The 27,803-nt window shown below is 41.6% G+C and overlaps 1 protein-coding gene across 10 annotated transcripts in view; it reads right to left on the bottom strand.

The window, feature by feature from the left end:
* chl1b (cell adhesion molecule L1-like b) overlaps positions 1-27,803 on the bottom strand; it is a 687,190-nt gene that overhangs the window by 432,613 nt on the left and 226,774 nt on the right. For all 10 annotated transcript variants that reach the window (XM_069936961.1, XM_069936960.1, XM_069936966.1 and 7 more), the window contains 2 exons: positions 21,583-21,694; positions 15,172-15,338 (listed from right to left, as the gene is read on the bottom strand). In XM_069936961.1, coding sequence (XP_069793062.1) covers positions 15,172-15,338; positions 21,583-21,694 — 279 coding nt within the window. The remainder of the gene's footprint in view (positions 1-15,171; positions 15,339-21,582; positions 21,695-27,803) is intronic.

Genomic DNA, 27,803 nt, shown 5'->3' with positions numbered 1-27,803 from the left:
TGTTCAACACAAAGCTCAATCATCCATCACCCTCCTTATCCATCACCAGCCACAAGACAACTTACTTTCACTACTGAAGCATTGCCCATCATTCTGTCTCTTCAGCAAATCCCTTAATCATTTTGCTAACACCCTCCTTCTTTGGATTCTCATCCTTCACTAAACTTCTTCAAAATTCAGCACCCGTACCATGTCTCTCATTCAACTCCATGTTACAGGCAGACCTGCGAGTATCCCAAACTAGAGTTTCAGAAGTTGTTTTTGTACTACCAATCAACCACAATCAGACAGAGAATTGTGATTAATCGGCTTGAATCACCCTAAAATGTCAGCACAGCTTACACGTGGCTGGCTTGGTTCCAAGGCAGGTACTGAGGGAGGGGTCCAGGTGTAACAACCTTTCTGGGGATATCTGGGAGGGAGGAGTTACAGGTTCAGGGGGCAGGCCAGCCAATACAGTACATACATTATATTTTATATATAGTGGTAGCACCACAGTTTTCCATGTACTAAATCTGCCTGCAAAACTTCTCAAGCAATGTCTCACAATTTAAGAGCTTAGAGTCACTGAGATATACAGCACAGAAATGGGCCCTTTGGACCAGAACACCCAGGCCTATTGTTTTGCTCATCTACACTGCAGAGGGTCCATAAACCCTGTTTGATGCAAATGGAATTTTAACATGGTTTGTTTCTATATCCATTCCAGTTTTAAGGCAATTTTGTATAGCACTATCATCCCTTTGTCATTCCAGATCTTTGCCTCCCTTCCTGCTACACATCCCTTTAATTCTTTCCTCTCTTCTCCCTTCTTCCACATTTTACCTTTATATTTCCAGCTCTCAAAGGCCTGAATCATTACTAGAAAGCTACAGCACAGTATTGTGGCGACCTAATAAACTACTTCAACTGTTTGTCCGGACTGCATAATCCTCCATTAAAAAAAAAATCAGTTCCATGTGCCAAGGACACCATGTCCTGGTTTTCAGGGATTACCAGCAAGAGTATATACTCACTGTCCCGATTTTCCGTGATTGGCTTTGTATGCAACCACCAGCTAGTTCGTACTGGTGTTCGATCTGAAGTTTACCCATGGACCCAGTCCAAGGTAATATATTATGAAAGGTTAAAAATGACCTGTTCAAAGGGTTTAAAGAACCTATTGCACCCACTTCCATCACTGTTGCTAGCAGAACATTGTGTAGAAAAAAATTACCTTTCATATTCCCCTGAACTTACTCCCAACCACCTTAAAACTAGGCCCCTCCCCCCCATTTCAGCTGTGGGAAAAAGCCTCTGGCCATCAACATGATCAATGCATGTCATTTATCATCCTATACACCTCTATCAGGTCACCACTCATCCTACATCAAAGAGAAAAGATCAAGTTCACTCAACCTATCCTCATAAAACATGCTCTCCAATCCAGGCAGCATCCTTGTAAATCTCCTCTGTATCATATTTATGGCATCCACATCCTTCCTGTGATAAGGTGACCAGAAGTGAAAATAATATTACAAGTGGGTTCTCACCAAGGTCTTATATAGATACAAAATAACCTCAAGGCTCTTGAACTTGACCCCACGGTTAATGAAGACCAACACACTATTCGCCTTAACAGCATGTTAAAACTGTACAGCAGCTTTGAGTGTCCTATGGTCACTGACCCCAAGATCTGCCACACTACTCCGAGTCCTCCCATTTGACATTGTATCTGCCTTCAAATTCAACCTATCAAAATGAACCACTTCATACTTTTCTGGGTTAAACTCAATCTGCCACCTCTCAGCACAACTCTTTACCCTATTAATGTCCCCCGTGACCACATCTCCACTAGCCTGTGTGTCATCCACACTCATTTATAAAATTCACAAAGAAGAGGGATCCCAGAACAGATCCTTGTGGAACACCATTGGCAACTGATCTCCATGCAGAATGCGAACCATCTCCAACCACCCTCTGCCTTCCTTGGGCAAGCCAATTTTGTGTCCACAAACCAAGGTCTCCTTGAACTCCAAGCCTCCTTACTTTTTGAATATGCTTTGCATGGGGAACATTTTCAAATGCTTTATTGATATCCATATACACTGTATCCACTGCTCGACCTTTATCAATCTGTTTTGCTTCATCCTCAAATAATTAACATAAAACCTTCCTCATGCTAATTAACCCTCATCTGATTCTGCCTCTCTGAATGCTTCTAAATCCTGTCTCTCAGGATCTTCTCCAACAGCTTGCCCATCACTTAAGTAAGACTCTGTGATCTATGATTTCATGGGGAACAGGCAGACCTGCGAGTATCCCAAACTAGAGTTTCAGAAGTTGTTTTTGTACTACCAATCAACCACAATCAGACAGAGAATTGTGATTAATCGGCTTGAATCACCCTAAAATGTCAGCACAGCTTACACGTGGCTGGCTTGGTTCCAAGGCAGGGGAACATTTATAACCCTACAATCTTCCGGTACCAGTGGCTCAGTAATCTACTTCCTTGCTTCCCACAGTAAGTTTGCGAAAATCTAATCTGGTTATGGAAATCTATCTGATGGCATATACCACCCACTGGCATATCAGACCTCCCCGCCCATTTTTAGCAAGAGATTGTTTTAAGTGTATTTACCTTCACTCAACGGAAATCCTTCAGCCTTGTCTTAACCCTAACCCAAGATGTAGAAGCCTCCTTGCACAGAGCAACACATCATCCTGCCCGCCAAGGCTCAGGCTGCTTCCCCCCCCACCCAACAGTATAAACACTGATTGATGGACACGTGCATCAGGACCTGCGGCCATGCAAGGGCAGGAGGAGAAGAAGCCAGGCAATGGGCATGGCCCAGGGACACAACGTTAGATCGCTTGCTTTGAGGGGAAATGCTGGACCTTGGTCACCAGGCTCCACACTGAGCCTTTATTCGATGAACACTGCTCCATGAATAGATTGAATTAGATGCGGGGGCAGATGGCAGTAAGTGAGAGGCCTGTTGAGCTGAGCTTGACAGCCTGCTTGCTCACTGCCACCTGCCTCTGTGCCTCATTCAATTTGCTTGGGAGCCGTGCTCATCAAACAAAGCCTGATGATCAAGGCCCAGTGCTCCCCTCAAAGCACTGCGGGAAAGAGCGAGTGAGTGGGAGAGAGAGAGAAAGCAAGCAGGAGGGAAGGAAGGAGAGAGGGAGTGGGGAAGTAAGCGATGGCAGCGACTCTGGAAAGCAAGGGCCATCCAAGGAAAGGTGGTCCACAAAGCCGCAGGCCCACTTCCTGGTCAGCCGCAACACCTCCGCAGATTTCTTGAAGCTGGGTGAGTAATCTGAGCACTTTGTATTTCAGTGTTCAAAATGGTGGCATCAAAATGCCACCTTCACGCAAGGTGAAGATGGGTTTGTCAAGGTGTATGATGTGCTTGCCTTCCTTGGGCAGGGCATTGGTCTTGAAAATAAGGAAATAATGTGGCAGCTATACATAAAACTTTGGTGGGGCTACCCCAGCGGTTCTCAACCTTTTTCTTTCCACTCACATACCACTTTAAGCAATCCCTATGCCATAGGCGCTCTGTGATTAGTAAGGGATTGCTTAAGGTGGTATGTGAGTGGGAAGGGAAGGTTGAGAATCTTGCTCTTGACCCAATTGTTACTGAAATATTTTGCTTGAGAAAAATTGTCATTGGCCCATTTCCTTTGGACATGCACATAACGAGTCAATTAGGTACAATTAAAACAATGGTTTTCAAACATTTTCTTTCCACCCACATTCCACCTTAAGCAGTCCCTTACTAATCACAGAGCGCCTATGGCATAGGGATTACTCAAAAGGGTATGTGAGTGGAAAGAAAAAGGTTGAGAACCGCTGAGCTACTTATGAGTACTGTGTGCAGAGCTGCTTGCCCCATTACGGACAGGATGTGGAGGGTTTGAAAAGGGTGCAGAAGAGATTTACCAGAATATTTCCAACTAAGGATAGGTTTGATATACTGGGTTTTTTTTTTTCTGGAGCATCAGATACTGAGGGGTAACTTGAAAGAAGTTTCTAAGATTATGACAGACATTGATAAAGTAAAAGTATCATATAGTAGAGGACATGTGTTTAGTTTGAGGGGGAGGTTGTTTAATCGTTCCATTAAAGAGGCTTCTAACTGAAAATATGAATATACAGGAATGAAGGGATATGTATCACATGCAAGCAGCAGAGTTTGTTTAATTTGAGCCTCATGCTCAGCATTGATAGAAGGGCCCATTCTCTGCTGCACTGTACTGTGTACTGTCGTTTCATCTGGAACTACCCTTTTAATCTCTGATTCAATCAACTACAAATTTCTAAGACAAGGATAACCTGGCTCTGATTTTTCTAAATGTGTGGACCAATCTTATGCATGACTGCGTTTTATACAATTTTCCAAAATTTATGTGTTCACATTCACAAACCTCTCTTTATCCGATATATTTCTTATTACTTTGTAGTACTCCAAAAGGAAAACAGCCTGTAACTGCACGATCACCTGCTCCAAAAAGTTATTTTATGCCTAACCATCCGCAACTACGAGTCACCATCAAGTTCCCCCACCAGTTTACCTCTCTACACAAAAAGAATATCACTGTTTAGTCACACTTTATGGCACACTAATGTGATCTCTTGTTATTTATGCTTTGCATTCATTCATTTTTTTTCACCCCTCTGGGAGAATGGTGGGCAAAATAGCAGTGCACGTGGTTGTGAAGTGTCAAGAATGTAAAAACATAAGAAATTGGAGCAGGAGTTGGCCATCCAGCCCGTCGAGCCTGCTTTGCCATTCAATAAGATCATGTCTATAGCTCAACTCTATAGCCCTTAATTCCTTTTTTATGCAAGAATCGATCTAACTGAACCTTAAATATGTTTAATGAAGTAGTCTCAACTGGTCCCCTGTAAAAAACAGTTTTTCTTCATCTCTGTCTTAAATCTACTCCCCTGAATCTTGAGAATGTGTTTTGGTCTCACCTACTAGTAAAAACAATTTTATTGTGAAAACAATCTTATCTATCCCTTTCATAATTTTATACAAGATCTACTCTCATTCTTCTGAATTCAAGTGAGTATAATCCCAGGCGATTTAGTCTCTCCTTGCAGGTCAACCGCCTCATCTCCGGAATCAACCTGGTGAACTTCCTCGGGACTGCCTCCAAGGCCAGTATATCCTTCCTCAAGTATGGAGACAGAACCGCACTGTACTTCACAAATAATGGATCAAAAATACTTCCCACATGCTTATAATTATTAAAATAAGTGCCATCACTCAATTGAGAAAGGTTTCACTTTCATGCAAAATCTGTGGGAGTGGAATAAAGTGATTTTGAAACATCACTGAACATAGCAGGCCAACATCCAGCTGTCTTCCAGATGACAAACAATCCCAAGGGGTAACACAAGTGACCCATTTGGCTAAAGGGTCCAACTAGTTATCACAAATGAGCAAAAAGGGTGAAACTGGTTTCCAGATTATCAGTCCACTAAACCTAGGGAACAAAGCTTACCTCAGTTAGGAGACACAGCTTCACGTGCCACATCACCAACGGGCTTACTGTATTGTCCACAACCAATACTCCAAGCAATTTGCAAAGAGCATCAAATTAAAAGAATTGCAACTGAATAATTGGCAAAAGAAGTTGGTCACCCTGCATCGTTCATGTTCAGGATGGCTAATTCCCTTCTAATGTAATCAATAAAACTTGAAGTCAGGTGAGCCAATTAAATCATTGATGAGTCTCCAGTTTTCTTTGGTGTCCAATTTGCTGTTTTGTTTCTTCTGTTCAATTCAAGTTAAGCTTTTTTATTGGATTAATTGCAGCACTGATAGCAAGGTCCAATGCAAAAAAAAATTAGAACTCATCCATTGATTGTAAATTTAGTGAGAATCCACAAGTCTAATTAACATCATCCTTAAATGGTTCTCATACTCTGAAATAGGCAGCATGGGTGGTGAAAAAAACACAAGAACAGCTTGTGTGAACTTCAGTAATGAAGGTAAAATAGATTCCACCGGTCACAGCCATCCCAATTGCTCACTGCACATTATAATAGATGCACAAGATTTCCCATGTGGAGGAAAACCATATAATTACATAAAAATTATATGAATATAACTGCAATCAATCTTCCCATTTTATCCAATGCTAACATTATAAGCAGAATTCTGCTTTAATGTATCATCTACTTTTAATGAGCCCAACTGTTCTGGGATAATTATACTCCCCAGAGCCAATTGAAAGCAAATGGCTGAAAACTTTTTGTCAGAAATGTGAAATATGCGTAGAGATTTTTCTTTTTCTTTAATTAATGTAGCATAACAACAAATTACAGATGGAAATAATTCAGGTAATTCCAATTGTCTCACAAATTAATCTTCACAGTCATAATGTACACCGGAAAGTCAAATGAAACATTTGACTGGGAAATCAAAGTGAAGTGCATTGGTTCAGCAGGATGTGATTAAATTTCAGCCTCTGCCATTCAAAGGCTGAGCTCCAAATGATAAATATCCCTACAAATTAGTGCCACTGTTGTCAAGCTAAAAGCGCTTCAGGAACAAAGAGTAAAACTGTAAAATAAATGTATCATTGTGTACAATTGCACTGATTCTATTTGGTCCATAATTCACTGCAACATTTAATTTTGTGGGAAAGCAGATGTGTTAAATTGCAACGTTCACTGTGGTGCGAGTTGTGGCATTTAAATTTGAATGTTTGTGGTAATTTCAATTAACCATGACAAAGCTAGACCAAATGTTGTCCAAGCAATTTATTCATAGCCCTTCAAGCCCTGAACAACAATTTTAAAAACCTCATGTTCTCAGTGCAGTATTTGTGTTCCATTAACTTGTCACCCAGTTTAAGATCTATGTTCATTTACCTATTATTTTCTAAACTTAAATAACAAAGGGCCTTTGTCACCCAACCTCACTAAATTCTTCCTATTATCAACTTCAGTGAAATCAATGAATGACAGAATTCACTCCATTCAATGTGCACAAGTCCCTGCAAAACAATCTCATCTATTCTATTCCATTGTTTCTTTTTTGTATTCCTACATGTTTTTTAACACTCAGAAGAGTTCCTTTGTGAAAGCAGTTCTCCCCATGCTACCCTTTCTGACTGTAAATTTCAGGTGATGATTATTTGTTCCTTGAAAATGTTTTTCCTCCTGTCACCTCAATTCTTTGCACTGGTCATTTTTGTTTATTCAAAACTCTGGGCATTGCTGGCAAGACCATCATTTATTGCCCCATTCCTAATTGCCTCAGAGAAGGGACAGTCTTGATGATATGCAGCCTTTTGGGAAAACCCAGAGGTGGCAGTGTTCCCCTGCATCAGCAGCATTTGTTCTTCTCATAGGTAGCTGCTCTCAAAGGAGCCTCTGCAGATTAATTCAGTGGATTTTGTGCATAGTACTTTCTGTTGTCAAGGTAGTGGAAAGTATGAATATTTTGGGTTACTAATGAGATGTTCATCAAGCTGGCAGCACTCTGTGTCCGGGGAAACTCTATTCAAATTCTGACACCTCAACTGGCTCACGCAGGATGAGAGAAATTCCCTCGGGGGATTGTTAGAACGTCTGCTATTGAGCTCCTCTCCCTCAAGCACATACGCTGTAACAAAGTGCCAACATGATAGGAAATTAACATAACACCTTTTCTTCGTGGTGAGAACATGATAATCTCCTAAATGAGGTCAGGTAGGTCCTCTGTGTACATCGGTATTTTCCAATTTTATCTTTGAATATTGTCCTTCAATTCTGACCATGACTTCAAGTTGAAAATGTGTTCCAAAAGACTGGAGTTGTTTAAAGGCAGTACCTCTCCAAGGGCAATAAAGCTCCCTTAACAGGACTCTGAGATGAGGATGATCTGCTTCTGTCCTGGTACTGAAGGTGTATCTGGGATACACATTCTGTGTCACTAGCGAGGCAGGTGGTACTTCAGTCATGCTCCATGACCTCTTGCTCCCAACACAATCTGAATGTGCTTCATTTTGAGTAGACCCATCAGTGACTCCTTACAGTTGGTAAGGATGTCACACTTTGTTGTGTACTGTTTGAGAATGACCGTTTCTACCACAAATCTCCATGCAAACAGTGGTCAGTGTAGATAGGTGGTTTTGGAGAGCTGGCTCAGAGCCTTGAGGCTGGGATGTTGGTCAAGAAGAGGAGCACTGACACTGATTTTCCATGAGCTGCCACACCAGGACTATTCACGTTTTGAATGTTGACCTTGGCCTGGACTCTTTCCTCAACCGATGTGTCTCTATCAGATTGCGAGGCCTTCTTTGCACCACTTACCCTCATCCCTGAGGCTTGCCATGTCGTACCGTTAAATTCCTGCTGAATTTTCTGAAGAGCTTCCCTTGTCCAATTTAATCTAACAGCACCATCTGCAGGCTTTCACTGTGGATTCAGTTCCTTAACTTGCGAATGACAAGAAATCCATTTCCTTTGCAAACCCCACAAAAGAAGGATCTTTGTGAGACTCAGATGCACCTCTTGGATGTTCAAGTTCATATTCTCTACTCTCTCCCTCCTCTTTTGGCTCAGTAAAAATCTTTGTCCTGTGACAGGAAATCATTACGAACAATAAATAAGCTGTAGAGCTTTACAGAATCTTCTAACACAGGATTCAATGGTGCAGAAAATCATCTGCATAACTTCATTTGGGCTGCTATTATGGTTAAAAATTATGATGTGACTGACAAATATTTTTGAAATAATTTCCTATTTTGACATTTAATTGTATGAAGAATTTTTTGTTTTCTTTGGCTTGGCTTCGAGGACGAAGATTTATGGAGGGGTATGTCCACGTCTGCTGCAGGCTCGTTGGTGACCGACAAGTCCGATGCGGGACAGGCAGGCATGGTTGCAGCGGTTGCAAGGGAAAATTGGTGGGTTGGGGTTGGGTGTTGGGTTTTTCCTCCTTTGTCTTTTTTCAGTGAGGTGGGCTCTGCGGTCTTCTTCAAAGGAGGTTGCTGCCCGCCGAACTGTGAGGCGCCAAGATGCACGGTTGGAGGCGATATCAGCCCACTGGCGGTGGTCAATGTGGCAGGCACCAAGAGATTTCTTTAAGCAGTCCTTGTACAGCTTTGGTGCACCTCTGTCTCAGTGGCCAGTGGAGAGCTCGCCATATAACACGATCTTGGGAAGGTGATGGTCCTCCATTCTGGAGACGTGACCCACCCAGTGCAGTTGGGTCTTTAGCAGCATGGATTCGATGCTTGTGGACTCTGCCAGCTCGAGTACTTCGATGTTGGTGATAACACAATTCCAAAAGCATCATTTTCCTGCTTAAAAGGAATCTACCAAGCAGAGGTACAGAAAATAAAAATGGCATGCTTGCTTTTTGCATGATTTATAAATTGAGTAAAATGAAAGTTTACCATTCTGTATTCCAGGATTGCAGACGATGTTGATTACTTTTCAGTGACTGCCAGCATATTATTTTAAATGGTTTAAGGGGGCAACAAATTACTGCCAACAAATACTAAAATGTGGAAGCTAGAAAAGAAGGCAGCTTCCTTCTGAAAATGAACGTGATTCAAAATGCTACTTCTTTATCTCAAAGTACATCAAAGAAATATATGTATATTATGTAAAATGCGCATGTGGTTCAGTCCAACATTACTGCTACCTAATTATGGTCAGTTGTGTATTAAAGTGGTTATTATAATAAAGGCTTGAACCTCATATTATTTAAAATGAAAACCTCGGTGTGAGGTCTCATAAACAAGCAGCATGTTTTTTTTTGCATTGCCAATAAATTCGACAAAAAAGGGGGTAATTTTTTCCTTAAACAAGTTATCGGGAAAAAAAACTATGTTTACCATGGAAATACAATAAAAATATAAGAGATAGATATTAATAATGGGATATAATAATTTTTATACAGGGGTTCCCTGAGACATGAAAACTAGTTCAAGGGTTTCACAAGGGTAAAAAGGTTGAGAAACGCTGATCTAGAACATAATAAAGCTTTGTGTCAAAATAAATATATGCAATCATTTCAATTACCTTCAAACTGTACAATCTTGTCAGAGGAGGAAGAGACCTGACATGAAAACTCACAGCGATCCTCACACAAAAATCTGACTGCCAGACCATCTGCACACCACCTCCCTCCCTATACCCCCATTCTTCACATCTCCCAACATCCACAAGGACCCAATGCACAGACTGACTAAACTTCGACAATACTTCCATCTCCTATAGTCATTGGGCACCCTGATGCCTCTGCTAAGTCTATCAGGGCCATAGCTACAATGTTGTGCTCAAGTCTTCCTTGTCCTAAATATAGCTGAGCTTCCAGTTAACCTGATCATTACTCAGATCTATAACTTTCCCAAACTCACAGCACATATGAGGCCAAAACTGCTGTAATTAATCCAAGGACACCATTGGTATTTCAATGTCAGAGACATAAGCCGCAAAATAAAGCCACCTAAAATACCCTAATGCAGCAGTTGGGAGGCCATCTGAAAGCGGAGAACCCTGACCCAAGGAGTACTTACCCAACCCTCTTCGGGTAGGTATATTCTCCGCTTCCGAGCACTCCCCCGAGGCACCTGAAAGGGCCGGGACGATGGCCACAGTCGACAGGAGCCGGCGTTTGCTTTGCGGTGCCTCTCCCCGCTGTGGACTTTTTGGGTGCCAGAGCAGCACTTTCAGCGCTGCCACCTGAATGTCGCTTCGCACCCACCCACAGCCGGCTCCAGAGCTGCATTCTCCCAGCTATTCCACCTGAAAGCAGCTATACTAAAACTGGTTAAATCCACGATTGCTTTGCAGCCTGTAAAGCTCCTCCCACAGTTTTGCCTCCTCTAAAACACAAAAGTCTGCAGGCACCATGGTTGAAGTAAAACAGAATTCTGGAGAAACTCAGCTGGAGAAACTTTCCTTGAAGAAGGGCTCAAGCCCGAAACATTGGTTATCTTTGCTATGTAAAGTATATTGTTTGACCAGCTGAGTTTCTCCAGCATTATGTTTTCAGTTTTGTCCCCTGTCAAGGGGCATGGACTCTGCACCAAACTCCCCTGATACAAATTCACCACCTGGAACCAAATTGGGAATTGAGAAAAAGTGCTTGCAAATGGGTGTGTATGATTCTGCCCACTGTACGAACTGGAAGCCAAAAGTTGGTGGATTGTCAGTCAGGGAAACAAAAGCTGACTGGAAGCTAAATTGCCTGAAAATAGAAAGCAGTGAATAATGGTGGTTGTTATTCAAGTTAGAGGAGAGGTTAACAACATCAAGCTTTCTGTTTCAGTGTTGAATTTCTCTCTGACAAAATAATTTAGAATTGATGAATGAATTTATATAAAATATGTATGTATTTGAGATGTATCATGTCACCATGGATATTTAGCAGCATCAAATGCATTGTACCATCAAAGGAACCTCCCTACAAAATGTTTGCGGAGTCTTTGGAATTGATCAGTCCATTGCAGCACCTGGATAGCCCTCCTGGGACCCAGGTGTGATTAAAGGCTCGTGGGTGCAGGATGAACCTTTCAAATTATAGTCATGCTATCTTTACGCAAATTCCTTCAATCTTCTTGAATAATCACAATCCCTAAATCTTTTTCCCATTTTAACCTAGGCCTTTGCAAATCTAACTTAAGCATTTTATTCTGCAATAACAAATACATTTCAGATATAAATCTCTTCTTCCCACCTTTTATAAGTAAAGATTCAAAATGAGATAGTCTAGATAACCTTTAAGTATAATCAAAATGATCCAATAATAAAGCTCTAACTTGATAATAACAAAAAAAAATTTGATGATATTTCATAGTTCTCTTTCATTCTTTGAAAAGATATAAAATGGCCCACTTCAAAACAATCTTGTACAGTTTTAATTCCTTTTTGGACCCATAATTTCAAAAACATTATTATGCATAAAAGGAAAAAGTTTATTCTGATCCAAAGATGTTTTACCTGAAATTTTCCCTTCTGTAAGTATTTCTTCATTTATCACATTCCATAAGTCCATCAAGTGTATTAAATTAGGCGACTTATAATGATGTTACAATTTAGAATTCCATTTATAAATAAATTTATCCATCTTTGTCTTTTTTTATTATATGCATCATGGTTTTCAAATTTTAAATAAAATATTCAAAAAAAAACCTTTCAAATCACAGCCAGACCAACCTGATAGATCGCCAACCTGGCGATTTAAGGGAGAATCCCACCTCTGCGATGACATGGTGAGTGACATGTCAAGCAATTAGTTCCCTTTCTGTTTTAAGGCTCTCCTAAAAGCCCCCCCCTCAGCCTTCAGTCACCCCCCACCCCGGACAGTCGCCCCTTCTCTGTGTCAGTCCATCCCCCAGTAACGTGCTGCTGCTGCGAACAGGTGGGGGAGTGGTTGCTTCCGTGACATGCCGCTTCAGTTCGCAGCGACGGCTCAATGTGGGAGCAATGACCTCCTTCCTTACCCATAATCCCCCACCCCATTGGAAAAGCTCAGCCACCGCCAGAGCAGTTCCTATGGCATGGGGAATTATGGATAAGGAAGGCAGCCATTGCTCCTGCACTCCCGCATGGAGCCATCACTGCGAAACGGAGTGGCGCTTGTGGTAGCAGCACATCGCAGCCCCACCCCCGATCACTGGATCCACCCTCTCCGTTGGCTGCGGTGGGATATCGCGTCCCCCTCTCCCACAATCATGGCAGAAATCACTCCCCCCTCTCCCAGGGATGAATCACTTCCCTGTGATGCACGCATGCAAGCGCTGACATTACCAGTGTAACCTGATCGGCCAGTTCTGCTTTCAAATCACGGGAGCAGGACACCTGGGTAAGTTTTACTGGGTCCCTTGACCACCTCTGAGGTTGGTCTGGGACCTGATTGGATTTTGACCAGGTTGACCTGATTGGACCCTTTCAAATAGCCATGTACCTGGTTTGTCAATCGAGCAAATTGCCCAGTTAACCCCATTTTACATGGCAGTTTGAAAGGGTCTGGTGATGTGACTTGCAATATGGCACCTTCTGCAGGCCCCTGTGTCATTGAGATACAATGATATATCAAGCAGGCAACACAGCTAATCCATTGGAACATTTCTCACAACTTGCAAACCATGGAGTTTAGAAGTATGATTAACATTTTTTTGCACTTTTCAGAGGAAATACAGACTGAACCGTTCTCATCAGACTTAGAAGCTGAAACATCAAACATAGATTGACCAATAAATATTTTTAAAAATACAAAGGAATTTTGATCTTGAAAGTGAATAGATGACATATCACAATTTTTAAAAAGTGCTTTGAAGATCCCCAAAGTTGGTGAATGCACCTTAGTAAAGTTGGTAATTACACCTCCCTCAACAAGGGAATGGTTGAGCAAGTTGTTTATTTTTCCTGTGGGGCAGAGGAGGATGAGAGATCTCATGGAGATGAACAAAATCATGAGAGGAATAGATTGAATGATCACACACAGTCTTTTCCCCAAGTAAGGGAATCAAGAATCAGAGATTGAAGGAGGGGGGGAGAAATTTTGTTTACACAGATGGTGGTGAGTGTGTTGAATCTGTGCTGTCAGTCTCTCTCTCTGTGCTTAGCCTGCTTTACTGACATTGGACGTATATTATCTCTTCCACTCCTCTTGGGTATGACTGTGTATGCACTCATTGTCTTCCATTATTGTCCCACTAGTTTCTGCGAACAAAAGCCATGATTATTGGTTAACTACACAGCCTTTGTCTTCTTCATTAACTGGAACAAGCTGCCAGAGGAAGTCATTGACGCAGGTATTATTGTAATGTATGAGAAACATTTATATGGACACATGAACAAGACAGGTGAAGGACTCGGGCCAAATGCAGGCGACTGGCGCCAGTGTGGGTGGGAGGTTTTGGTCGGCGTGGGCAAGTTGGGCGTGTTTCCAAACTGCATGAATCCATGTAATGTTTCAACATCTTGCAGCATGAAATGTTACTTTACAAGATGAAGTTTGAATTACATCTGAGAAGGCTACAAGTGCACCCTGAAGAGAACATGGTGTCAATTCCACCATTAACTGAGTGTGTAAGAGTGGTAAGTGGTAAGAGTGGTGTGCCATCACAACCATTGAAATTTCCAGGATATCATTGTTGCTAAGCTTGGCAAAAAATTGTAATCATGTGCTTTGTTTTTCAATTCACCAACAGAAAATTTTGCGAATCCTCAGCCACAAACTGAATTAGATTTTGAAGAAATGACAAAGCTGGTCCACTTATGTAAAAGGGCACCACACACCAAGGTGAGAAATTGCCATTTTTTGTGTATCAATGATTGCCATTTATTACCAAAGTGGAACAGGCATCTCTCAATTTATGTAGTGGTTGCATCGGAAAATGTTCCATTCAACCAGTACAGTAAAATCCCTGTTTGCTGGAATTCAAGGAACTTCCAGCCTCAAGCAACCAGCAAAAAAATTAGAAAATAAATAGGTAAAAAATATGAATGTTTAAAATTGGCACCCCCGAGCTGTCAGTTCACCAATCCATGCAACACGCAATCTCAAATAGACAGCAAATTCACTTATCCAGGATCTACCAATCCCCATAGGTGCCAGATAATGGGTTTTACTGTATTTGTAAATTAAGAGTTATTTCCTGCTATTTTTGATGTAAAAACTCTGGTTGAATTCCAGCTCATGAATTTCTATCAAAAGATCGGAGTGCTCAGAAACGTTGATAGAAATATCTGAAGTAATAAAATGTAACTTAAAACAAAATAATTTGTAAATAAGATAACAACAATACATAATGTATCCTTTCATGTATTAACTGAATGAAATACACAAGAACACTCTTTCTAAACTTGAGCCGTTGCTCTCTGACTAATCTTGCCTGTATTATTCCACTTCCCATTTCATAGGTTGCTGTAAGCAGTGTGGATTGCGATGTGTATTCGCACAATTGACCAGCCATGCAAGAAAAAGATTGCTCCTCACTTGATTGCCATTTAAAACTGTAAGTCATAGCTGAAAATGGCTTGTAAATTTAAATCACATACTCCTAAAAGTCAATTACTATGCTGTGAAAACTGATGAGAAACATTTTAAATTGAAGAACAAGGGGAAAAATATAACTGTTTTGATGAAATGAGATTTAAATTAAAGTCACGATTTTATAGATGAGACAAAAAAAATAACAGCTGACTAGATAAAGTTAACCTACCCCTGACTTCCAACATGCAGGTGGTGGTGCCATTTCCTAATACGTTAGTTGCCCAACAAGTGTAGAATCCGGCATCTTCTCTCTGAACATCCTTTATTTCCAAAGTACCATTTGGATGCACAGAATAATTCAAGCCCTCAAGTGCTGTTTCCATGTCTTCCTTTAGCCTGGAAAAAACATTAGAAAATATAACATTAACTTGGAATGCCTTGTGACAGATTATAGATATGTTTTTGGGAGATAAACTGGGGCAGGTTTTTTTAGTGTAGGTCACATACAAACACTTTAAAACAGATGTTATTTAAAATACTGGAGCTCTGCTCATGCCAGATAGTCCAAGAGCCTTTGCAAAAGCTTTGGAGAATGCCCAAGACACTTCACTAATGGACTGTTGTTTACAAAAAGGCAACAGAGGAATGTAAAGCCGCAGGCTGTCTGGAGCAGAACTTGCTGTTCTAAGAGGGTCATGTGGTTTTACAAGCAGAGAGAGAGAGAGAGAGAGAGAAAATTCAGTTCTGCAGTTTTACAGTTCAGGAGGAGCTAACATGAGCAGAGCTCCAGTATTTTAAATAACATCTGTTTTAAAGTGTTTGTATGTGACCTGCACTAAAAAAAAAACTACCCCAATTTATCTTCCAAAAACATATCTATAAACTGTCACAGCCTAAGAAGTATGATAATGACAAAAGGCCATTTCTGGTTTGGGGATTATGCTTTAAAGCAGAATAGATTTTTCATATGTTAAGATAGTGATTCTCAAAGTGGGCTCTGCTGCCCACCACCCCCCACCCCATGAGTGATGAAAAGATCCAAGGGGGCAGTGAGGAAAATGGGGCAGTCTGAACCTTCAGTCTTGTTATTATTCACTCTGCTGCAAAGTTTAATGAAGAAGCCAGTGGCAGTAGTGAGCGACATAAATGATGACACTCTTGCATGTCCTGGTATTGGTAGCTGCCATGTAGTGTTGGCATCAGCGCCACCGTTATCCTCTCTCAGCGCCGCTACCACCTCCCCCAGTGCCGCCACTGCTCTCCCAGCACTGCCACCACCCTCCCTCAGCACTGCCATTACTCCCCTCTCAGCACCGCCACTAACCCCCTTCTCAGCCCTACCACCACCCCCTTCTCAGCACTGCCACTACCCCCTCTCAGTGCTGCCACCACCCTCCCTCAGCATTGCTACTACTCCCCCTCTCAGCACCACCACTAACCCCCTTTTCAGCCCCACCACCACCCCCTTCTCAGTGTTGCCACTTCCCCCACTCAGCGCTGCCACCACCTTCCCTCAGCACTGCCACTACTCCCACTCTCAGCACCACTCCCACCTCCCAGCACTGCCACTACCCCCCTCAGTGCTGCCACCAACCCCCTGCTCAGCATTGCTACCAACATCCTTCCTAACCCCAGCTCCATTGTCAGGGGGAGGGGTACTTGGGACGTGGCCCGGAGGCCAAGGGGGCGGCAGGCTAAAAAAGTTTGGGAACCACTATGCTAAGATGTACTTTATTTTAAAAAATACAGATATATGTAAAACACCACCTTCAAGTCACAGACTAGAAGGCCAAAAGGTTTCTGTGCAGTAGTTTTCTATGGTTCAATGTTCGTGATAAGTTAAAATATTTCCATAATGAAACATTTAGTTCATGTTCAGTTACAACCTTAAAGCAACAAGCTGATGGCTATTCTAAATTCTGTGTGACATTATAAGAGGGTTTGAAACATGCGGCATTCCTTCAGTGACTGTTCACAGCTTTAGCACATCCACCATGTTGTATTAGATCTTACCCCAAGATAGTTTGATCAGAGACAGTATCTTGCTCAGGAAAGCAGAGTTTTTCATCATGTTCATTATTTCCCAGCAGCAGGTGATATCTGTCTGATGGGTTTTCCAAGCAACTGCCTGAACATCACAGAGTAATACAGCTTCTTAACAAATCTCCCCCTTCTGCTCATCTTGGACCATCCTTACCAACCCACTTGCATGAAGTAGATAAGGAGTGGTTTCACCTCTCTTGCATTCATCACCAAAGTGACATGTGATAATGTAAAAGCACAGAAATGCTGGAGGAACTCAGCAGGTCTCACAGTGTCCATTGGAGGTAAAGATGTTTCAGCCTGAGACCCTTCCACAAGGTTGGGGTCCTATTGCAGGAGACATCAACTGCATCCAGTTGTCTCCTCTTTATCTATGTCGTCTCCTCTTTATTGGAGAAACTGGATGCAGACTGGAATCACTTTGTTGAGCATCTCGACGCTGTCTGCCACAATAGCATAGATCCCACAGTGCATATTAATTTCAATTTCCTGCCCACATGTCTGCCAATGGCATCATGTACTGTCAGACTGAGACCACTTGCAAATTGGAGGAACAACACCTCCTCATTTTCTATCTGGGCACCTTCCAACCAGACACCATCAACATTGATTTCTCCAGTTTCCATTTGCACTCCCTCCTCCTACCCCAACCCTACTAGTTTTTCTTGTGCCTCCTTTCCTCAAGCTCTGTCTCTCTCTCTCCCCTTCTCCCTCTGACTCCTTTCACAGAGCCAAAAACTGCTGCTCCCCTCTCCCCTGTCCTCTTATCGCATTCACTTTAACACCATTTATCTGTACTCCTCCTCCTCCCATTCTTCGCTTTTCACTAGGCTTTTAATATACGCTACTGCCTGCCTTCTGCTCGTACCTTGAGGAAGGGCTCAGATCGAAATGTCAATAATATATCTTTACCTCCTATGGTCACTGCAAGACCTGCTGAGTTCCTCCAGCATTTTTGTGTTTTCACTTCAATCACAGCATCTGCAGAGTTTTGTTTTACAGCACGTGTTAATGGTCCCCATGCTGATCAGACAGGAATGCTTGAATGCAGTGGACCTTTCTCATCATCAACCAATATCTCATTTTTTTGGAATATTTTATTTAGGTTTTAAGAAAATACAGAATATAGGACTCAATTAATATGACAATAATGCATTGAATATAAAATCATTGAAAAACATTCATAAGGTCCGAAAAAAATAAAAAGGATGGTCCCTCTTCTCCCAGCGACCCTCCCCAGATTCAAAAGAAAAGGGGATAGACAGAAAGAAAATAGAAAAGAAAAAGCAACAGGAGCAAGGTTTGACATTTCAGTGACATCATTTTACAAGTATTAAATTTCTATTAAGGAGTATACTAATTGACAAATATCAAAATAAATCATACAATCTGGGCATTGAAGTACTCTAAATAATGTTGCCAAATTTTGACAAACTTTCTATATATTCCTAAGATTATAAGTAATCTTCTCAAGGGGAATGCAACTTTGCACATCCATGTTCCAAAGATTAATGTGAAGTAGGGAATCGGATTTTCATATACCCACTAAACACTTCATGGCTATTGACAACATAATTTTAATAAATTTAGATTTACTTCTGGAGAAGTTAACTTTTATAACAGCCTAATTCCCCAGAATAAACTATTCTGGGTCTAGAGGGAAGTTCACCCCCACAATTTTTATCAACTCTTCCCCCAATTCTATCCAAATGGGTCTAATCAACCAATATCTCAGTACTTTTTTTTTGAAACATTGGTGATGACACATTCAGTACAAACAACTTAATTAGTCTGGATGGGAAATCGCCCACAAAAACCAATGCCTCCATTCATTTTTTTAACTGCAAAAATTAACTTTATTCGTTACAGAAATAGATGTACATGGTTCTTTACATTCAATAGTGCTTTTAAATTCCCACTGTTGTGGGGGTCAACAAATGAAGAGTGTAAGCACTTCTTTTTACATAATGCCCGTGCCACTCATGTGACCCCACTGAGATGACACAGGCCAGTCACTCAATGTCCAATGGCAAAAGTATCTTAGAAGGTAGTATTTCCCACAAAACAAAACATACTGGGGTTGGTGGTTAATTGGGTGGCACCATGTTCATTATTGTGTTTAATATAATGAGTAGAGTCGGTAGATGCAGTGAACCACAACAAATGCTTTATTGAGCAAGCAAAACATATTTACATTACTGGGAAGGGGGGGGCAAGAGTTGCAGCGTGCATCCACAGCCTTCCATCTACTTCCAACTAATCAACCAGGTACCCCGCACACTGTAAGTACGGAGGCTGCAGCACGATTGCAGCAGGAGTAGAACTGCCATAACAACAGCTGCCTAAATTCCATTTCTTGGGCTGGCCCCCACACATATTGTATTCCACATCTACATATATCAAACCAACAGCAACTAAGCAAAATATATACACATGTCTGGTTCAGTCCTGATATTGCGGGTTAGGCCTGCATACACGCCCTGCCCCCGTCTTATAGAATCCTTTGGAAGTTGAGGCCTGTGGGAGCTCCACTAGAAAATCACCCCCGTTTGCTGTCTGTGTCACTAATGACTTCCTCTGGAACAACAGAGACGGGGCTCCCTATCAATTCTGGGTCCTCTGGGTCTCTATATTCATCCAAAAATATTGGTTCTTTGACCGGGAGGATGTGCCTTCTATTCCTCCGGTATGTTTTCTCCCCTGACTTGATGAGGTGGGCTGAAATAGATTGTTGCCATGCTGCATGTCTACATCTTAAAAAAAAACTTTTGTGTTCCCGGCATCCCTAAGTTACATACTCCTGCAGCTGGGAATGTGCCAGTTGGCAGAATTCCCTTTTGGATATTTCATTGTACTGAAAGGTCACTAAGTTTCAGGGAGCAACAAGCATCTTTTTCTGAGTCTCTGAACTTCCAGCAACACTAGATGTGTCTCTGTTTCCATTCCCGGAAACAGCTCTTAGATTGAAGAGTCCCCCGTGATGCAGTTGCTTGGGATGAACCTTACATCCTTCTCTAGATCCTTTTTGCAAATATACAGCATGAAAAGAAAGTTAACAACCATTTCCTTCACATTTCAGCCCCTCAATGGCATTATGTGTTGGGAGTGAGAGTCCACCCACACAAGAAAAAAATTGTCAGATAAGGCTGCTCTTACTGCCAGGCATGCAAGGTCTTGGTGCTTGTTAGAGACTTTTGACTATGAAGCATTCTTCCAGATGATCTGGACAGTCTATTCAAGGTCCCATCCCACAGGATCTATCATGTGTTTGTCCCATGCTGCCTGCATGATGCTCTCTGCCGACCACTGCTTGATGGACACGTGTTTGCCCATTCTGCCCAATGGAACAATGTCCCAACAAAATGTTGGATGTTTGGAAATTTAGTGGATTGGTGCCCAGGTACCTTGGTTCCAGGCATAGTATGGTACAACCACACAGGAAACTGGCCAACAGGATGAGGGCAGTCTTGGGTTTGATTCTGGCCTCATTGTCCAAGGACTTGTACATTACATCATTTCCAGGAACTTCATTTGAGTCAAAGAAACATATGAACCTGTCTGCTCCTCCAGCGTCAGGGGCTGGCCTGGATTATTCTGCTTCCAGATCGACCAGTAGGTGGCTTGGTGACTGCCAGGGTGAAGAAGTGAGGAATGGACCACACTTGCCCCAAATAGAGCAGCAAAGGGGATGAAGGACATGGTGGGCTTGTGATTGTTTCTGGTGCCTGAATTGATCTGAAGTCAACTGTGAATCCGACTAGTAGCAGTGACATCCTCTATGTACAGGGAGTCTGTGACCTGGGAACTCTACTGTCTGCCAACATCATCCTGTCATTCCTAATGAACTTGAGATAAAGTTCTATACACAAACAAATAAGGAGAGAGTGAGCCACTCTGCCCAACTCCAGACTTGAAGGAGAAGCTATCTGTTTCCAACCCATTGATTTGAACTGCATTGTGGATGTCTGTGGAAAGCAGTTGGATTCAATTTCTGATTCTTTCACCAACGCTCATTTTGGTGAGCACATGAGCATGTGTGATATCCTGCTGAAGGTCTTCTCTGAGTCCAAGCTGACCAGGCAGGTGTTCATCCTCTTGGCCTGCTCGTAGGCCATTATATCTCTGAAGAGAGCAAGATTTTCCTGCCAAGTATAGCATAGGTTTGGTCTGGGTGGATTTCCTGTCTCAGAGAAAAATTGATCCAGTTTACACTGATCTTTCTTATCCATATTCCACAATGAGATAGGGCTCCAATTCACAATGTATTCCATCTCCCCCCTTTCTGCTTGTGGATGAAAATGATGAAAACCTTCCTCATGCAATGTTACATGCTGCCAGCCAGATAAATCATGTTGTACACTTCCATCAGATCTGGGCCCATCCAGTCCCACAGAGCCAAGTCCAACTAAGTCAGTAAGCTGTTGCTTCCAGGAATTTAATTTGACTCAAAGCAATGTACCGATCTGTCATCTTATCCAGCGTCAATGACTGGTCCAGACTTTCCCCCTCATTGTCATCCAGGAAATTCAACAGGAAGTTCAGATCTGATGCTAGAATTGTGCAAAATATATTTTTTTCTAAACCAAAAAATTCTTACCAAAATACAGTAGGTGAAGGAGAGCCAAACACTTGACAGTAAAGATGAGCTGCTTTGCCTTCAATTGCAATATATCTCTGGTCATCAGGAGTCAGCATCATTGGTGCAAGATCTGTTGGTGAATATTCATTAAAAAAATTATATGCAGAATATTTATGTCCTGCAGATTTTGAGGACATTCACATTTTAAACTTTATCTTATTTTAAGCACTTGCATTTTATGATTCTAAAACACTGAAAGTCACGTTGAACATTTGTTATTTTTCACCAACATCCACTGAGATTAGACATTGCTTTAATATCAGTGAAGTTGGCCTTGGAGTCTTCAAAACAACGTGGATGAGGGATCTGAATCAATCTATGATCAGTAATGTGACAGTCAGTCCTCTGTGTGATTTAAAGATATACACAATGATACAGTAAATTTACAATTATCTGAAATGCTCGGGACCGGATGTGTATCAGTTAACTGTATTTTCTGGATATCTGAGAAATGGCTTTAAGCAGCCCAGTTTTAGCAGCAGAATATTTATATTCGCCATCGCCGATCCCCAACATCTCCCCACTGCCACTGCTGAACCTGCCCCAAAGCCCGAAGTCCCCGCTCCGATCCCTGACACATCTCCACCACTGTCGCCGAACCTGCCCATGAGCCCGAGGTCACTGCTCCGATGCCAGCCCAGTAAGCATCATCATAAAATGACACAAAGAACAAGGGAAGGCTTTTCAAGCCTGAAATAAAGTTTTATTCTTACCAAAAAAAAATGTGATCTCTGCTTACAAAAGTAAGATAAATGCAGCAACATTCAAAATGGATTCAAGACGGCACTAGCGGTGCATTGGAGTACGACTTGAGTACCTGAGAGCTCCGTTGGATTCAAAATGGTGCTAACAGTGTGTCAGAGTCCCACTTGAGCACAGCAGGTTAAAAAAATTCAACTTGTTACATTATGTTGCTGCCAAAAACTTTTGTGGATAACTGAGAATTTCAGTGAAGTGTTTTTCTGATAATCAGAAATGTACTGTGTATGCATTAATCAGCTGAATTAATGATCAAAAAGTTATCAGGAGCCTATAAAACCTGAATAATTTGAATGTACTGATATGATCAGGAAGAGCAGCTTTTGACAAAGAGGTACTGCACAGAGTACTCAAACTATCTGAAGACTCAACTCCAAATTCCACCATGGCAACTCAGGCATTAAAATTCAATTAACTGAATAATAAAGAATAAGAGGATGGAATCGCAAATGGTGGGCATAAAACTATATGATTGAAGATAGCCTTTATTATGATAGCCTTAGCTGTAGCAAAAAAATGTATAATGTCAACTTGGAAATCAGAAGAGAGCCTGAGAGTACAGCAATGGTACATAGAAATGAATAAATGTATTCCATTGAAAAAAATAACATATAATTTAAAAAATAAAGTCACATTATTTGAACATATTTGGGAATCGTACATGGAACACAACAGGCTTGCCTCGGACCTCCACCCCCTAAAATGATAAAATGAGAAGACAAAATGTCCTCATCCAGTGTGACACAATTTTCTTGTTTATTTTCATTGTGTGATGACATGGGTTAATGGTTTTATTGTATTGTATATGTTGAACGTTTAATGGGTTTGGAGGGGGTGGGAAGGAGGGAGGGAAGGTAGGGGGGAAAAAAAGGGGAGAAAATGCCACTGTGTATATTTAAGAGGGAAATGTATTTTGATTGATATGATTCATAGAGTGAAAAATTTAAAAAAAATTAAAAAAAGATAGTCATCCAATTTTCCAATCTCATCTAAGGATAGAAAGGTGCAGGATTTCATCAGACTGTTATGTGTGGCAGCAATAATTCTGAGATTTCTGAACAGGCTGAGCAAACCGATCAGTTATCAACTTTTAAGTACAGTATGAATAAACAAGACAGGTAATAAGTACTGGTTAAGGCCAGACCCAGTGCTGTGAACCTTGCCAAATCCTCAAGAACAAAGAAAGTTGTCCCAAAGACCTGTCAATTAACAGTCTGAAATGGTCACATGGACAAAATTACACCTTTCATCTCATGTGCCTGTCAACTCTTGCTCCATCAGAAGTGCCAACACAATCGTGTACAGCGGTTGAAAAACCGAGAATGTGGGAACTCTCCTCGGGGGCTCCACTGCCCATGAAATTTTATGGCATGAAGTTCAGCAGGGACAAAGAACTGCAAACTCACACTATGCCTCAGCTGCAGGATCTGAGAGAGCATCAGTGGAACCAGTGAGAGCAACTGGAGTCCTGGGAGGGGGAGAAAATCTCTGTCCCATGAACGACTTGATAGCCCTCCAACATCCCACTGGCCAGAAAGGCTGACTCCTAAAAGGTACAGCTATCAGACTTGATCTGACGGCAAACCAGAGGACAATTCCTATATTATTTTCACCAAATGACTTGTCACGGCTGGATTTTTTTTGCATGGAATTGGTTGCAGGGACCACAGCAGAGCCTTGCACAGAACTAAGGCACATCTTTTCACTGCTAAGAGGCTACTGTTGTACAAAATGGAACAGAGCAGGGAGGTTTTGTTGCAACTGCACAGGGTACTGGTGAGGCCACACCTGGAGTACCATGTGCAATTCTGCTCCCATGACTTGAGAAAGGAGATACTAGCCTTGTGCAGAGGAGGTCCACCTGGTTAATTCCGGAAGAGGTTATTGTATGAGAAGGGATTGATGGGCTTGGGGCAATACTCATTGGAGTTCAGATAGTTGAGAGACATCTAAAATTATGAAAGAGATAGATAAGATCGAAGCCGGGTGGTGCATCTTCAACTAGGGGCATAGCTTCAAGATTCGGTGAGTAGATTTAAAACAGAGAAGGAGGAACTGCTTCTGCAAAAGAGCAATGAATCTTGGAATTCTCTGCCTATGGAAGCAATAATGTCTGCCTCACTGAACATATTTAAGTCACTGATAAGATAGATTTTTGAAGAACAGGGGAATTTAAGGGGAACAGATCCGAGTCCATTACCTAATCAGCCATGATCTTATTGAATGGTGGAGTAAGCTTGACTGGCTAAATGGCTGATTCCTGCTCCTGTTTGCTCTGTTCTTACATAGATTCAGAATTGGCAGCTCAACAATGAACATTCACGAAAATGTACAGATAATTGGTGCTGCAGATAGCAAATGTTCTAGCCGAAGTTCCAACTCCCGACAACATACAAAGTGGGGCCAAGAGTGAAAAGCTCAGCAGTATAGCCACACAATGATGTGTTCTCCAGAAATGAACAAATTCAGTTTATTGATAATTACCACTCCATATCTTCTCTCAATTATCTGTAAAATGATGTAAGGCAAACAAAGTCAGAAGATCTCAATTTTAAACTGCTCTTGACATTGAAGCAGAATCTAACAGGGTGTGGAAGACAGAAAGAAGCAGGTTTTAGTGAGGTTCACAAGGCTTCGAAGACTTCACATTTGGATATGATGTGCAGTTTTGGACTCCATAAAGGAGGAAAGACATACAGGACTTTAGAGTTGGTGTAGATTTCCAAAAGAGATTCACAAGAAATCAATGAGAGGATTGAATGAAAATTTCTCACACATCATTCAAAAGAATAAGCTGATTCTAAGGTGAGATGCCACAAGATGACTTTACCTGATGCTGACTTTAAAATCAGCAAAATAGGCTGACCATTTGAAACTGAGGTGATAAGAAATTCCTTTTGGAGAATTCTCAGAAGATCTGTCCTTCAGCTATATTCAAAGCTGAGATGGATTTTTGAAAATGAAGGGGCTGAGTAATGGTGATCAGGATGGATGGGGAAACGGTTGTAAGTCTTGTTTCTCTGCTTGGAAATGAGAATGCACACACTGGAGTCATGCTTGGAACAATTGCAGATGCTTGTGATTGTTGGGGGGTATATTTACTTCGGATATTTTCAGGGGTGTGGTGCTGCCAGAGCTCATCAGAATGCTGAGGTCCTCAGGCTCACCAGAATGCTGCTCCGGCGCCTCGGGGGGCTGCTTCAGGCACATCATTGTCGCCGATTTTGGTGAACTCCGCCACCTAAAAAATTAGCGCTGCACCCCTGGTATTTCACACAGAACAATGTACTTATGAGCTCATCAAACTCCAATTACCAAAGCCAAGGAAATCTTTCCATGCCTGGATTAAATCTTCTTCTCCCCGGCAGTCTCCCGAAATCTGAGATGACTGGCTCCTACTATGGATGGGGAATAGGGTGCCTGATGTGGCACCAGCTGGGTAGTTTGTGAGGTAGAATAATGCCTTTGCTCCTTACATATACTTCTGATGCCTGGCCTCGAGGTTAACCAGCTCATTCTTGATGGCAAAACTCACACCATGACAAGTGTTCCTCTTCCTGTTTTCCCCAAATGTACCAGCTCCTTTAAGATGTCCAGCCCCTGCTTGTTTTCTTTCACTCAATACAGAGATGCTGATGCCAAAGCATCTGAATTGGCAAGCAAGAATACCAGAATACCCATAAGGTTGGTCTCTGCAGGGGTATCCACAAGGAGCCTAACATGGGCTGGCTGTTGAACACAAGCACCAGAAGGGCCTCATAAATCAAGATCTTGATCTAATTTAGACTTACGAAGTCCAACATTATCAAGTCCAAACCAAGTCATGTGACTATCATAACCATGAAAAGACTGTGTCGTGAAAAGAAATAACCAAAACTTCTCCAAGGAATATTAAACAAAACTTCAGCATCAGAAAGTCTGAGGTCTCTTTTGTAGAAGAGTGAGATTGAGGGGTACATGTACATAGTTCCTTAAAAGTGGTTCCTTGAAATCTGTTTGGAAATGGCTGGTATTCAAGTGGGAACAGGCAGTCAGACAAGTTTCCTTTGCAATCACTCACCATTCTGACTTGGAAGTTTAGTCGCTTCTTGAAAAATCACAAGGGTGGAGCCCTGGAGAATGTTGTAGAACAGAATGATTTTGGGTTCAGGTACATCATTTCCTGAAAGTGGCAACATAGCTGACAGGGTATTGAAGAAGGTGCTAGCTGGTTTATCGTCATCTGTGAGGAAACTGGGACCAGGAGTTAGATGTCACATTACAGCTGTGCACAACATTAGCCAGGCCACATTTGGAATATTGTTTGTAGTTCTAGTTACTGAAATTTGAAAAGGTGCAAAAAAAATAGACACTAGGATGTTACCAAGATAAGAGAGCATAGTGATAGATAAGAAGACGTAGGAATGAATGCCTTTATTTTCCATGGATTGTAGAAGACTGAGGGGTGACCTGATAGAGGAATCTACAGTTATCAGGAACATAGAGAGGATAAATAGTCGCAATCTTTTTCCTAGAGTAGGAGACTCTAAAACTCAAGGGGATAGACTTAAAGTAAGGGGGTGATAATTTAAAAGAGACCTGAGACCTATGGATAGCAGTATGTGGAATGAGCTGTGAGATGAAGTTTTAGAGGCAGGTATGATTACAACATTTAAAAGATCTTGCTCTGGCGCTTGGACAGGAAATGATTTGAGGGATATTGACAAAGCAGACAAAAGACACCAATTTGAATGGGCAACTCAGTGGGTATGGACATATTATGCTAATGGGCCTGTTTCTGTGTTGAACTGTTGACTGACTGCTTCCATATTGCTCCTGGAATAATGTCTTGGGATTGCTTACTTGTAGAACAGTAGCATAGCACACCATCACCACAAAAACCACAGCACTTCAAGCTGGGAGTTTAGTACCATTTTATCAAGGATAATTTGGGATACTTGCCAAATGCTGCCATTTCCAGCAATGCTCACACTCTTCAGAAAGTTTTTTTTTTAAATTATACAACTACAATTCTCTATCAATTGTGTTCAATGCTTCATTTCCACTCAGCTTCTGTCTTCAGGAAGCATATGAATAATCTTACACTCACTGGACAACAACTCACAACTCAACACTGTAATTTGTGCTTCAGTTGCTTCATGGTGCATTAATGATAAATGGAGCAGCTGCATCAATTGCTTTATCTTAGCTGTTTAAATGGAGTGTTTCCACACTGAGCTTCTGAAAACTTCAATCTGCTCCCAGTCATTGAAGTATTAACCCCACAGAAACTGCATCTTATCAAACCATGGCTCTGTTCTATTTTCTGTTTCCTTTCATATTTTATTTGGCTTCCTTAGATTTGCTGCTTTCAAAGTTTATTTAACGCACCTTTAATTGGTTGAAATTATAGAACCAGAAAATACTACAGCACAGAAACA

The sequence above is a fragment of the Narcine bancroftii genome, chromosome 5 (genome assembly GCF_036971445.1).
Source record: "Narcine bancroftii isolate sNarBan1 chromosome 5, sNarBan1.hap1, whole genome shotgun sequence".
In the NCBI taxonomy this organism is placed as follows: Eukaryota; Metazoa; Chordata; class Chondrichthyes; order Torpediniformes; family Narcinidae; genus Narcine; species Narcine bancroftii.
This window is presented reverse-complemented; position numbering and strand designations above follow the sequence as displayed.